This window comes from Rutidosis leptorrhynchoides, chromosome 7 (genome assembly GCF_046630445.1).
Source record: "Rutidosis leptorrhynchoides isolate AG116_Rl617_1_P2 chromosome 7, CSIRO_AGI_Rlap_v1, whole genome shotgun sequence".
Lineage (NCBI taxonomy): Eukaryota > Viridiplantae > Streptophyta > Magnoliopsida > Asterales > Asteraceae > Rutidosis > Rutidosis leptorrhynchoides.
Window position 1 is genome coordinate 93832473 of NC_092339.1, and position 14573 is coordinate 93847045.

General features: G+C 33.8%; 2 protein-coding genes across 3 annotated transcripts; one reads left to right on the top strand and one right to left on the bottom strand.

The window, feature by feature from the left end:
* The first annotated feature begins 788 nt into the window (after window positions 1-788).
* Window positions 789-7061, top strand: LOC139856923 (G-box-binding factor 1-like). Of its 2 annotated transcripts, none has more exons than XM_071845635.1 (12): window positions 789-1101; window positions 1575-1724; window positions 1818-1868; window positions 1942-2022; window positions 2127-2216; window positions 3311-3477; window positions 3620-3674; window positions 3804-3852; window positions 3935-4152; window positions 4550-4627; window positions 6606-6731; window positions 6845-7061. In XM_071845635.1, exons 2-12 carry the CDS (start codon window positions 1668-1670, stop codon window positions 6905-6907), a joined length of 1035 nt encoding a protein of 344 aa, XP_071701736.1. In that variant the 5' UTR covers window positions 789-1101; window positions 1575-1667; the 3' UTR covers window positions 6908-7061. The 2 variants fall into 2 exon arrangements, with proteins under 2 accessions (XP_071701736.1, XP_071701735.1); XM_071845634.1 differs by having other exon boundaries at window positions 792-1101; window positions 4547-4627.
* An 812-nt stretch (window positions 7062-7873) lies between these two features.
* On the bottom strand, window positions 7874-9635 carry LOC139858012 (scarecrow-like protein 15). The gene has a single exon (XM_071846871.1). It carries the CDS (start codon window positions 9564-9566, stop codon window positions 8178-8180), a length of 1389 nt encoding a protein of 462 aa, XP_071702972.1. The 5' UTR covers window positions 9567-9635; the 3' UTR covers window positions 7874-8177.
* Window positions 9636-14573: the final 4938 nt, after the last annotated feature.

Consider the following 14573-nt stretch of genomic DNA (forward strand, 5'->3'; position numbering starts at 1 on the left):
AGTAGTAGCAGTTTTCGTGTACATGTCTTAACCAACCAACAAAGTTTTCAGCCCGATGGTGTATAGTTGCATTATGTTAACTTGATTTTTTTTTTTGTTTTACTTTGTAGTTTTTTTGTTCTTATTCTGTTTTTTATTTTACTATTTTTGATTTGTCCTACTCTTGGTCTGTAATTGAAGTGTCTGTGATACTACTGAGGCATTGCCTGAGTTGTGTACGAGGGGGCGGCTTGTTTGTCCTCCACGATTAGACGCATGTTTGATTTCACGGGCCGGGATCTAATTGTTACTGCTTGCAATTAGCTTTGCGGATGGGGTTTTCCTAACCTTCAATCGTGCTGACCGGGTTGTTGCGATTTAGGTTTGTTCCTAACGCTTGTGTAGGCGACATATAATCACGAATGTGGTTTAGTCCCCTGGATGATGCCGATACTATAGTTCTAAAAAAAGTTGAAGTGTGTTAGTTTGTTGCTTTTGGGTTTAATTTAATAGGTGGATCGTCTCTTTACCAGGTTTTCTAAGATTGCACCGACATTTGTGTTTGTTATGGTGCTCTCTTTTAGCAAGGAGGAACACTTAAAATTAAATTTCAGAGATCACCATATTCACATCAGCTTTATGTCATAAGGGATCCACCATTTAAACTTTTGAAATGTTTTAACGTTTATTTTTGTTATTGTTATTGAAGATTGTCTTAACTATTATGATTCAATAAAACTCACGAAATTGCAAATCTTTTAACTAGTGAAAATAAAAAGTAGTAGCAAATACAGTTACGAGTCATTGCCTTGTCATACCCACCCGTCCACTCTCCATTTAACAGCTGGATCCTTCTAACCCTCACCTTCACATGTCATCATCCCCTCTCTAACCCTACCCCCAATCTCACCGGCGGTTTCTCCTTCCTCCGCCACCGCCGTATCTCACCGACACCAATTCCTCACTTTGACCATACTTAATATCTAAATTCCAAACGGTTACGTTGTTGTTGCGGCTGCTCTTAAAAAAGTTATCCAGAAGAAGAAATAAAGAACAAACCCTAATATCTAAGCTGCTTTCAATTTCCTTTCGTAGCTGCCAGCTCAATAATTCACTCTCTCGGTACTATTTCTGACTTTTAATTTCTATATTTGCATGTTCACACTTTTTACACAAAATTCATGATCTTAGCTATTACGGAGTACATCTTAGCATAATTAGACAGATTTAGAAATTTTTTATTCTAGTTAGCTAGTTTAATGAATATTTATTTGAATTAAGTTGCCAGATCTGATAATTGCGTTATTTTATATGTCATTTATTTAATAATTTTTGTCAGTATTGAAATTCTTCATTATATATTACATCATCTCTATTAAGCCTAACTTCTAATCAAAAAAGAATTTAATTTATTATAGATCAGAATCAGAATTTAGTAAGCATACTCTATGTTATTGAATCTGAAAATTGCTATGCTCTATATGTGTATATATGTCATGCACATGTTATCTTCCATTTTTGTTACATGGTGGCATGTAACTTAACCAACTCCGTCATTCATTAGTGGCTGAACATCACTTTTTAAGTGTATTAAGGTGCTTGTTGATTATACTTCTAGGATTCATAAAAGTCGAACTGGTAGAAGCTAAACCCTAAAGGCTGCGTACTTAGATTTTACGGTAGATTTCATGGGGGCTGGGGAAGAAAGCTCACCTGCTAAGCATCCCAAACCAGCTTCAACCCAGGTTTTGCACATTCTTTTTTTTTTTTTTTTTTTTTTTTTTTTTGTGTTGTATAGTTTTCTCTGTCATGAAACGTATCTTACTCATTACCTACAGGAAGCGCAAGTGCCTCCACCTTCATATGCTGATTGGTCAAACTCAATGCAGGTGTGATATAGATATTGATTTGAACTACTTACAGATTTTAATTCCTGAATTAGTTTACAATATTTATGTCTAGGCTTATTATGGTGGCACTCCTCCTTTTTTCGCCTCAACTGTTCCGTCTCCAACTCCTCATCCGTACATGTGGGGAGGTCAGGTAATCATGAACTTTCAAGTCAACTTTGAAAATTTATGAGATTCATGCAGCAAATGATAACTGACCAGTCTTTTGGTTATTTTCAAATGTGTGAATTGTTTCAGCATCCTATGATGTCACCATATGGGACTCCAGCTCCATATCCTGCTTTATATCCACCTGCAGGAGTTTATGCACATCCTAGTATTCCTATGGTGATCACCATTTTTCCTTTTATACTGTTGAGTATATGAGACTTTGTTTAGGATGCATTTAGATGACACAACACTCTTTGGTTGGCCTCTTGGATATCACCATACGTATCACGATACGTGGATCTAAGATACCTTATCAATCCTTATTTCCTTAGACACTTCAATATAAATACTCACACAAATATTACATATATAGATATAGATATATACGTCTACACATGTATACATACAGTTAATGTATGTACATGTATCCATTTATAAATGACTCATATGTACGACATATACATATACCCATATCAATCTATCTATCTACACACACATATATGTGTATATATATACACACACACATATCTATATATTACACACACATATATATGTATACACTGTTGTAAGAAACCTCGATTACTCCGGATTAATCCCCTATTGCTCCTTATTAAGAACATAACGATCCGATATTCCAAAATCCATTTAATTAATCGGTCAACGTTGGTTAGTGGGTCAAAATCAGATTTGTTGGTCAAATTCAAATCGGTCAACGTTGGTTAATGGGTCAAAATCAGATTTGTTGGTCAAAGTCAGTCAAATTCAAAATTGCTGAACAGTTTAATATGTATTTCAACTCAAACTAGAATTTAAGAGTTTTTGAACAAATGGACGATTTTGTTCATGTTTCTAGACAATTTTGTTAAAGTTTAAGTTTATAGTTGTTTCCTCTATTTACACATCTAATTTTGAAATTTATTATTTAAATGTATAAAAAGTTTAATTCGATTAATCCTCGAATTGCCGATTACTCCTTTCAAAGTCCCAACTGAGTACTCCCGAATAGCGAGTTTTGCAACCTTGTATGTATATATATGTATGTGTGTGTGTGTGTGATACATCTATGCATACATGCATGTGTGTGTGCGCACGCGTGAATGTAAAACGGTGCAGCTTTATTTAGAAGTTTAGTGTAGTTGTTCCATACATGTGTATGTAACTTGGGTTTTGATTGTATATGCATACACATGTGCTTTCTTTGCGATGCGCAGTTAAAGGCTTATGTGTGTGTATATCTATAAAAATGTAACCCAAGTCTCATTTTCTTACAGACCCCAAATACTGCACCACCAAATGCCGAAACGGAAATAAAGACCTATGAAGGCAAGGAAAGGACAACTAATAAGAAGTCGAAGGGAACTTCGGGAAACGGAAATGCGAGAACCGGAGAGAGTGGGAAGGAAGCTTCAAGTTCTGGGAATGATAATGCCACCCAAAGGTTTTTAGCCATACAAATTCAACCTTCATTTTTCTTTCTGATTTAACTTGATGTATGAAGTTAATCTTTCTTACTTATAGTTAATCTTTCTTAGTTATACAATATAAACTAACTCTTGGTACATAATTATTAAATTAAACAGCGCTGAAAGTGGAAGTGATGGTTCATCAGATGGAAGTGATAATAATGATCAACATGTATATATCTCTATTTCCATGCTAATTTGATTTCTATTCGAATTTTCATGACAGTATGTGATATGTGATTTTTCTTTTATATCGGTTTTGTTTCCTTATGTATTAACAAAATATAAATAACACCTCCAGGAATATTCAGGAGGCAAGAAAGGAAGCTTCAATCAGATGCTTGCAGATGGTAATTTTTTCAAACTTTCACCTTTTATCTCTATGCTTATGTGAGTCCTTGTAATAATATCAAATCATTATTTCATCTTCAGCCAATGCACAGAACAACAATTCTGGGTCAAATGCTCATACGGCAGTTACTGGGAACCCTGTAGTTTCTATGGCTGGAACTAATCTTAATATGGGGATGGACTTATGGAATCCATCTGCTGCAAGTGGGGCCATGAAAATGCGACCGAATCCTTCTCGGACAGCCGTGCCATCACCAATGATGGGGCGGGATGGAATGATGCCTGATCAGTGGGGTCAGGTATGAACAAATTTTATTTCCGTAGTAGTTTATTTACAGTTGGCAATTTTGGTAGTTAATGAATATAACTTCATAAATTATTTCAACAATTTAGTTTATATTACTGTAATGATAGTAGAAGTATGTAGTATATATATATATTAATCTTAATTCTTAATTAAAATTGATACAATGACTTTTATAGTCATCTACCTCCCTAAGTGGTTTTAGAGCTGGCGCATGATGTGACTCCAGATATAGTCTTTACCTGTCTTAGCATCTTTCATGTCTCCTGGCATATTTTTACATAAAATTTGATTAATTGTATCTACGGTTTCTAAATTAAGTTAATTTTTTAAACACATAGTATGTTTACAGAAATGTTAACTATTGCAACTATTAATAATTATAACAGCAGGATGAGCGGGAACTGAAGAGACAAAAGAGGAAGCAGTCTAATCGAGAATCTGCTAGGAGATCGAGATTGCGCAAACAGGTATCAAATACTTTATATCTGATGTGAATCTCATAGCATCTCAGCTAGCTTTTAAGAAGGAACAGCTAGAAGAATTAATAAGATATTTATTAGCTAAGGTATGGTATTACATGAAATTAGTTACAAACTTTTATTTTATCAATGCATAGGCCCGTTACCATTTTGTGTGGAACAGATCTGCTATTCTTTGATTTCAGTTAGCCAGTTGCAAGAGGATCTTGAACTAAGAAATAGATGCTAGAATGGTAGAACCTAGAAAAAGGGTATCCTGATCAATTTTTTCTTTTAAAAAACACTTTAAATATAAATATGCTTCAGAAATAGAACGAGAACGATGCAGGGTCTAATGGGGTTCGGTAACAGTATAAAAGGTAGTTTAAAGGTTAAGTTCAAAGAGGTTGTGCCGGGTTTTTAACATGTACGCAATATTACATTTGTTTGTCTTTTATCTTTTCTGAATTCTACACATAGTCTATCTTTGAAATATGATAACCTAAACTACTTGTTCTTTATTTTATTTTATGGAGAATATCATAAATCCTCTGTTTAAACATCAAAATTACACATTTCTCCAACTAAACACCTTAATATCATATCCCCAAACTAAACCCTAAATCTTTCTAATATACCATTTATCCGATTTTATCATAATTATTTCTTATTACTTATATATGTAGGAAGAATAAAGGTTACTACTATGATACTCTTTCTCTTTTAGGTTAGCAAAATCAAAACCAAGTAAAAAAGGAATGAAAAGGAAGGATGTTCACGTTCGTGATTAATCAAATTATTACCACATGCTGATTTGATCTAATCATCATGTACATTCTAGTTTAAGATGATAAATCGTATTGATGATTGTTCATTACTTTTCTGGAAAAAGTTACATTTCTATTTTCATTTGAAGCTATTTGAATTTAACTGCCAGGAACATGTAATTTTCTATTCTTTTCATGACCTATTTTTTGGATATCTTATCTTATTACTGATTGTTTAAAAATCCATATTCATAAAATATAAATTATAACATATTGCAAATAAACCGAAAGAACATGCTTACACAATGATTGCACACGAAAGCATATTACTAACCATATATTTGTTAGACCCTAAGAGAAGGGTATAATGGTAACTGAACTTAGAATATAGGCATTTAAATGTTGTAACTATGATTAGATCTCGAAAATGAATAAATTTGAGTCTTGAGGTTTGAGTTGGGGATACATGATATTAGAGTGTTTATTTGGGAAAATATGTAATCTTGATGTTTATGATATTCTCTCTTTATTTTAGTACATTTAGGAGACTCTGCATTAATTACCTTTTGGCCGACTTTCTGACTCGCTTCAATTTTAGTTAAAAATGTGAGCTCAAAGCTTCTTATTATTTGATCATTGTGAAAATAAAAACGGCCCAAATTGACCCATTTATCTATTAACATGCTAAAATAGCCATTCCTGTATAGATTCTAGAAGCACGACTTAAAAGATTCTCTTAACAGTTGTCTGTTTGTAGCTGTGTATTACTAACAAGAGAAAACAAATATGCTCTTTCCTTCAGTTAGTTGAATCAATCAATTTCGATATTTTATATATCCTATACTTAGGTCATCTCAGCAATAATGACATTTAGTGTTTTCATAACTTGTATTTTCGATAGCCACAAAAGGCTGGTGCTAGAAATTAGCCATGAGTATTAAAAAACTGTTTGCGTAGTTATTCAACGTGTTACTAGCATTATACTTATAAAAAGGATGAAACTTGGTTCAGAAATTCGAGAAATAGATGTCTTGGTCTCTATCAGCTCTAACAGGCTTGTTTATATGGGCTTATGACGTGATAAAATTAAACCTATCAAACAATATTACTAATAAAACCCGATAAAAGTCCCCTGAAAGTCTGTAGACTAGTTAGTGAATTAAATTATCTTACTAAGGAACTCTATATATTTATGACTAACATACACTTGTTTTTGGTAGGCCGAGTGTGAAGAGCTACAAGCAAGAGTAGAAGTACTAAGCAGCGAGAATAATTCACTCAGAGATGAATTACAGAGGCTCTCGGAGGAATGCGAGAAGCTTACATCTGAAAATAATTCCATAAAGGTATACACAATCTGCTATATCTTAATAATCTATACCCCTTCACTCATACAAAACATAAAATAAAACAATAAAACTTCAATATTATGGTTACGTTTGAATGTTCGGTTCAACAGGATGAGTTGACTAGGGTTTGTGGACCTGAGGCAGTGTCACAGCTTGATGAAGGTAACAGTTGAGAAATATGCGATAGGCAAACAGGTTAGTGATTTTTAAGTTATAAAATTAGGACATCTTTTCTGAGCACGGGAAACTGACGTTAGGATTGATGACGGGAACTCATATTGGTTGTTACTTGTAACTGAGCTTGTTGTTACTTCAATATTATGTTTATTCATATTCATATTCATACATGATAATGATATACTTGTAACTGTAACCCTCTTTTTCTTCATAATCATCTATCCTTAATATATACAGACCATCTGTTTGGCGTTTGTTGTACAAGTAAAAGAATCTGCGGATTACATGTTTTATGCTGTTTTCAGTTTTTGGTATGAGTTTACTTTTTATGAAGGTTTTGGTTGCTTAAACCCATGACAGTCAGTAATTTTTTTATTTTTATTTTTTTATAAAATCTGAAAAGATGTTTAATGCTCAGTTATTATATTATTATTATCAAGAGGGTGGAATTAATTAAAAGTAAACAATCGAAATTTGTACTCTATATCTTGTCATAAGAACAATTGATTATCAACAAGTGAGTTGTAGATCTTACTTTAATACGGTTATGTTAGTTTTTACTTTTATATACACACAGTCACAAAATTGTTAACAGATAAACGTGGTTAAAGTTGATACAGAATTGACCAAATGCATTTAATCAAGAATCGTTTCAATCCGTATAAATATAAGATCAAACCTTTATCAGCTTCACGCAAGTACTATGAATGTTTAGTTCAGCTGGAACAAACATGAGAGATTCCCCCGTCAATTATAAGTACTTAATTTTCTTGATTAGATCTACACGATAGTCAAGGTACTGCAATTTAATCACTTAATACATCAAATGTCACAATTGCTTAAGTTAATGTACATTTTAATCACTTAATACATCAAATGTCGCAATTAGTTAAGGTAACATACATGATAAAGTGTGCAAAAAAAACATACTTTTAACACCTTTTTTCCGATTAACTATAAGAATTCAAATGATACAACTGCAAAATATAAAGCAGAAAAAAATACATCCTTAAGCATTATATGCTCGAAACCTAACCTTACATTATTCCTCCCTAATCTCATTATTGTCGTATCGAGATTATTGTTAAGGTAAACTCATGTTAATAAACATAATTTTTTCATATTTATGCCACGAGAAACTGCAAATGACCTTCATTAGCAAACATTATGATCGTTCATTCATATACATTTTTTTCTTCTTATTTTAAAAATGTTAAGTGTTTTTTTTTATATATATACTTCAAATTCAAATAAAAATAGAATTGGCTAACACCTCCATGCTGACGTGGACACAAGTGGCCTATCATGCCAACAAAGCACCATCTCCCCTTGTTGTTTTGCCACGTGGAATCCCCTAACTTGTATCCTCCTCAGTAAACACTCAGCTTGAAAATCAGCAAATTGACTCTGCCCAACCAACCTCATCCCGGCCCTACCAAACACCTCCTTCCACGGCGTCACACGGTGGCCGGCACCTTCCACCACCGCCGTTATCTTCGGCAACAACACAAATACCTCAATCTTCCTCATCCAATCACCACCTCCCATTCCAATACCAACATTCACCGCTTCTAATGATTCCAAAACCGTCGAATAAAACTCCAAACCCTCAATCACCGTCTGCCTAAACGACGTCGTTCCACCACTCATTCCTTCTCCGTCCACGTGCACGATCACGTGCGGAGCAATTCCTCGCATATCATCAATGAATCGAACACCAATTCGCTGAAATATCACCGGACTCAACAAAATCGCAATCCGCTCGCCATCGTAAAACTTCACCGATTTAAACGAAAGGTTCCGGAACGTTTCAACGGTTACGAATTCGATATCGAATCGTAGTTTCAGATCACGAGCGAACTGACGTAAGTTGTCGCTGATCAATCTAGATTCTAATTCGTGTTCTTCTAATACAATTGCTGTGATCCTAAAAGCAGGTGAGTTAACTTTTCTTAATTCAGCTTTTTCCGCAATCTCTTTCATGAACGACGCCCAATGCCCGCCCATGCTGACGTGGATGTCGAAATCGATGACGTGGACGATCATCGCACCGTCAACCGCCTCCAGGATCGCTTGATTCGCAGTAAAGTTAGCGAACATCGGAATAGGTGAAATAGTCGAGAACGTTTTGTATGCCTTGATCGTTTGTATGATTTCAGATGAACCGGTTGGACGGGTTGAACCGGTGAGTAGATTCTGAATCGCTTCTTTAAAATAAAACGCGGCTCGTTGAAGCGGCTTCCCGTTTGGAACAGGGAGCCGGTGATTGAGCCGCGCCAATATCACTTGCGCTAGCTGAAAAGACTGAGTTTCTAAACACTCAGCTATACGAATTAACTCGTCTACAAAATCTAAACCGGCTGTTTGACTTGTTTCGTTAGGGTCATTAGTATGATCAGCATGATACGGGTTCATGAAATGAATTGAATTCGGGTTGTCGAATTCTGAGGGTAAGAATAAGGACATGGTTGGGGCGATCATTTGGGAGTGGTTCGAAGATTTTGTGGGATCATCGTCGTCTTGAAGGCCGAATTCAGTCATGAGAGAATCCCATTCTTCAAATGGCAAAGGATCATCAGTCGATTTTTGATCGATTTCGACAACTGGTTTGGGTTCATAAGGAATGTTTTGGTTTGAAGCAAAGGGCAATTTCATCACTCAAAAAGTTAATGCTGTAGTTACGCAACTAAAACTTTTCTTTTGTTTTTCTACACTTGTAGTTGAATTTTCAAGCTTTTAGGAAAAAAAGAAGTGGGTTGGGTGCTTTTGGAGATTATTTTCTAAAAAATAATATATAATATATAAAATATAAAATATAAAATATAAAACATAGGGCGATGGTGAACGATGAGTGGGGACTGAGTGTTTTTGGGCCATATCGATGAAACTTGTTAGTGAAGTAAGGAATTTATATAAATTGCTCTCGCTTTACATGTTTGTTTGTACTTTATTTGATTCTTTAATCTTTATCTTTTTATAGTTGCTTATTTGCAATATTTAATTTGACGTTTAGCCAATATTGAACATTACATTCATCCCAATCACACATTCATAGATGTCTAGAATTGATCATAAAAGTTTTAATAATGAAAATAATTTACATATATACACATATATATGTATATGTATATTAGTCTATATATAGGCAATATAACTATATACACATGTAGTATTATGTTCTAGCATTTTCTTGGAAATGTGTGAAGAAGACAAATAAGATAAAAGAAATGGTAGTAATCTTGGATACGAATCATAAGACATCTACAAAACAGGAGATGATATAGAAGAATATATACGAAAAAGATGACACCGATAACATGGGGACGAGGCGTAAGCAGAGGGGAACTTACAGATGTATAAGTCGACATCCTTTAAAATAAAGTCATGTTGTCTATTTATTCTTGTATAGATAGATCGATAGAGAGGTTCGTATCACAAATGTCTCACAAATGTCAACGCAATATTGATCAACTCTAAAGACCCAAAGCAACATTTATAAAATCAAGGGATCACCGGAGCTAAAAAAAATATACTGGGTATATAAATATATTGTAGGCAGGGCCGGTCCTAATGTTTTTGATGACCAGTGCGACTAATAAAAAATATGCCCTTATTATACGTTGTTAACTATTGAATCAATCAGTATTTTTTATTTATTTATTTAATTAGAAAGTCACTAATTTGTTTAAGACAACACACTAATAAGTACTCCGTAGTAATCTTATCTCAATGTACCATCTATTTCATTATATCATCACAAGACAAATATTACGTAGTTTAAGAAGTATAATTATAACATTATACATTTTGTTAACTTTACAGTTGTACGTTTTATTATTTAATTAGCTTTTTATATTACATGCATACAATATTAAATGTATATAGAAATTTATTTTTAATATTAAATGTATACAGAAATTTTATTTTTTATTATAATCTATTTATATTTATATAATTCATGAAAATATACAACTAATTTGAATTTAAAATCATATATAATATAATAGAGTATTGGGTCAATCATACATGACAACTTATTTACAACTTCAAAAATTATAAGCTCTAAATAACCATATTAAAAGCATTCACCATGTTAAGTGTTAACTTTTTTCAAAACAAATACGTAGTAAAATGAAGTTCGAGACTTCCCAAAATTTTTTTATATTTGTATGAGCCATTAATTCCAATGTGTCAGATACAGAGTACAGAGTACTACTACTTTATTTACTTTGATATGGGAGTAAACTAGTGAATTTTAAGAATTTTTTTATAGTAAGTGAAATTATTTTATGAATTTTGTTACGGGCTTGTATATGAGGAATTATTTGCATTGGCGCACAATTTCTTGAACATCGTAAACCAATTATTGGCGAATATCATCAGCCAATTGTTTCAATTGCTGATTATAGCTCAGTTACTAAAGTAACTCGAGACTTCATTTTCAAAAGGATCCATAAGATAAGAGTAGAGGTGGCATACTGTATGTGCCGTCAAGTACTTTTTAGTTTAGGTCGAAACTTGCAGGATCTGGCTGAGTGGCTTACAGAAAAACACTTCTGTACATATTTTAGTAAGCATCAAATGTGTTGATTACAACTGCAAACTAACCTTACATTTTTTTGATAAGAATAATAAGTGTACATATATGAATTAAAATGCATTAAAATAGAATGGCCAACTTTAAACCCTTTCAGACCCAACTGACCTGAATAAAACACAACCAAAATCGGCTCATTCAGAAGTAAATGAGTTGAAATTACCACTTGTACGGAATAGCTTTAACTGTTAATGAAATCTTATTTGATAAGTTCTTCAAGTGCAAGGGGAGAATTCTCTGAGAAGCTATCACCTACTTCTGGCAGAGCATGTATAGGATATATAGATCCCTGTATTAGTCAAACCAAAAAAGAAACACATGACATTATGGGTTAAAAAGGGTTAAAAGGTTAATACATATAGAAAACAATCAAATATTTATATAAGCCATATATTCTGGGATGTAAGTTTAAAGAATCAAATATTCATAAAAAGCCTTAGTAAGTTAATACCTGTGATAATACAACAACCCGCTGCTAGACTTTCCTGAAAATAATTAATTAATATATATAGATTAATTTAATCTATATTTACATAATATTACGTAAATATAATTTCGGATATAATGTCACCAAAAGAAACCAAACTAAAGCCATTGGGTGGTCCATTCCATTCTTTAGCCGGCTGAACTGATGTATTAAAAGCTCACAACAGCTTGTAAATACGCAGATGTATCGACTCTAACCTGCTCATAAATATGATTACAAAAACTATTCTTAGGCTGGTTTAACCTGATATGTGTTAAGTTATACGCTTTTGACCCGTTGGCATTAACCCAAGACGACTCCTTATAAATACGCTGATATTTCGAACCTGATCTTGAGTTGCTACAATATAGATATATGGAAAGATTAACCTTACATACTGTATTACATATGGTTTAGTGGTACCTCCAAATGAGTTCTTCTTCACCTTGCAGCGAAACTTCATGCTTGAAATCTGGTCATATATATTCCGTCCATATATGTCAAGAACTGATCCCAAACCTGTTCAGATATGCTTATTTATGTATGAGCATAGCAGTATAGCATGACTGATTATAAATTTTAACAAATGCTTAAGTTTAGGAATACAAACACACTTCTTTGGGAAATAATGTATGTAACATCCCGCGTTTTTCCGTTAAATTTAATTTTAACACCGTCTTTTTTTTTTTTTAAACATAATCTTTCGTATTTAAATTAATAGTTTCCGTGAGTAACGTTCATTATATTCCCGCTATTTAATTTTGACATCACCCGTTTACTCGAGCGTTTTCAAAATATTCGTTTGGTTAATTCCCGCACCCGCTTTGAAACATGAGGGACTTAAGTTGACAAGTGGGCAAAGTGGTGACTAGGTCAACTAGTCAACCACTTCACCTCCTCCATTCATTTCCACCAACACCTTCCACATTTCTTCCTCTTTTTCTCTCTACTTCTCTTTTATGAACATAAACACCAAAATCACAAATTCATCATCTAAATTCGGATCGGGAAGCAAACTTCAAAACAAATTACATATTCGTGATCCTCTCTTCATCCTCTACATTTTGATACCAATTTCATCAAGTTTGGGTAACATTTCTAAAACACTAAATTTCTCTAAATTCGTTTTATATACTTGAAATTGTGTTAGTTAGTGTCTATGGCTCGTGTGTAACATGAATATATGTTTTGTTTGCTCGATTTGTGGTTTGGAGTAACTAGTTTGAGTTTTTGAAATGGGTTTGCTTAATCCTTGATTTTGGATGAGTTAATGTTGTTAGATTGTTAAAGTGCATGTTCTAATTGTGTTACTAGTATCATTAGTCACATTTTGATGTGTAGGTTGATTAAGAAAACTTCAAAAACCCGATTAATGATTTTGTGATGTTTGACTAGGGTTTGATAGTTCTTGACATGAACTTTTGATGCTTGAATGCCATGAAATGTTAATTGTTAGTGTTTAGTAGTAATGTATGCTTCATTACCCTCAAAACGGCATATCATATGTGTGAATTGGATTCCCGAAACTTAAAATGCGATTGATGAACTTGAAACTTTGAAAATGGACTTTTATTGATCACTTGATGAGATTTCGGCTATTGTAAATGATGTTTGTGATTGATGAATTGTGTTTAGTTGTATTCCTTGTAAAAATACCTTTCCGATGATATAAGATACATGTTCTAATTGTTTGCGGATCATAAAATGTGATTGTTTGTATTTTGGTTCGTGACTTGGACCATTTTTCTGCAAACTGCATGATTCCCAGGTATTGCGCGCCGCGCATTTACCCGCGCGCCGCGCAGAATCAGAGATCCCAGATGTTTGCCTTCTTGGTTGAGTTCTGACCAGAAATTGCACTTGGGTGCGCGCCGCGCAACCCAGTGCGCGCCGCGCAAAAGCCCCAGGCCACTCTCTTTTGTTTTTAAATGTCACAAAAATGTTTCCACTTAACTAAAACTCCGTTTAACATGAAACTTGACTATTAGGCTCTTATATGACTTCTCGTCTTGGGAAAATTGTCGGATACCCGACCCGACCCCGTTGACTTTGACTTTGACCAAGTTTGACTTTTAGTCAAACTTAACCAAACGATTATACAATCGTTCTAACATGCTTAACTACTTGTATCGTGCATGAAACTTGACAAATTGATTCACATGCTATATTAATCGAGTCGTAACGAGCCATAGGACTAATTGAACATCTTTGACCCTTCGTGACTATCGTTATTGATACAACCTATTTGTTTAGGTCAAGGCTAAGCAACTTTCATGCACACGTTTACTTTGCGAAGTACTTTTATACTCGTGCACTCGAGGTGAGATCATAGTCCCACTTTTTACTCTTTTGAACTTACTTTTGGGATGAGAAAACATAAACGATTCTTTTGAACTAAGTGAACACAAGAATGGGAAAACAAACATTCTACATACGAGTTTAGAACGAAAATCCTCAATCTGATTATCATTAGTTACATCAGATGGTGTAAGCGAGAACTTCTGTTATATGGCCATATGGGTTTGACAACCCTCATCTTTGACGGTTCGCTACCGTTTACGGATGAAATATATTTTCGAGAATCAGTGTTTGTTCTAGC

Excerpts from the sequence above, each read along its gene's own strand:
- LOC139856923 (XM_071845634.1), top strand. The coding sequence starts at position 1,668 with ATGGGGGCTGGGGAAGAAAGCTCACCTGCTAAGCATCCCAAACCAGCT. Across the intron at positions 3,478-3,619 it reads AATGATAATGCCACCCAAAG|CGCTGAAAGTGGAAGTGATG; the intron begins GTTTTTAGCCAT and ends TAAATTAAACAG. Across the intron at positions 4,628-6,605 it reads GATCGAGATTGCGCAAACAG|GCCGAGTGTGAAGAGCTACA; the intron begins GTATCAAATACT and ends TGTTTTTGGTAG.
- LOC139858012 (XM_071846871.1), bottom strand. The coding sequence starts at position 9,566 with ATGAAATTGCCCTTTGCTTCAAACCAAAACATTCCTTATGAACCCAAA.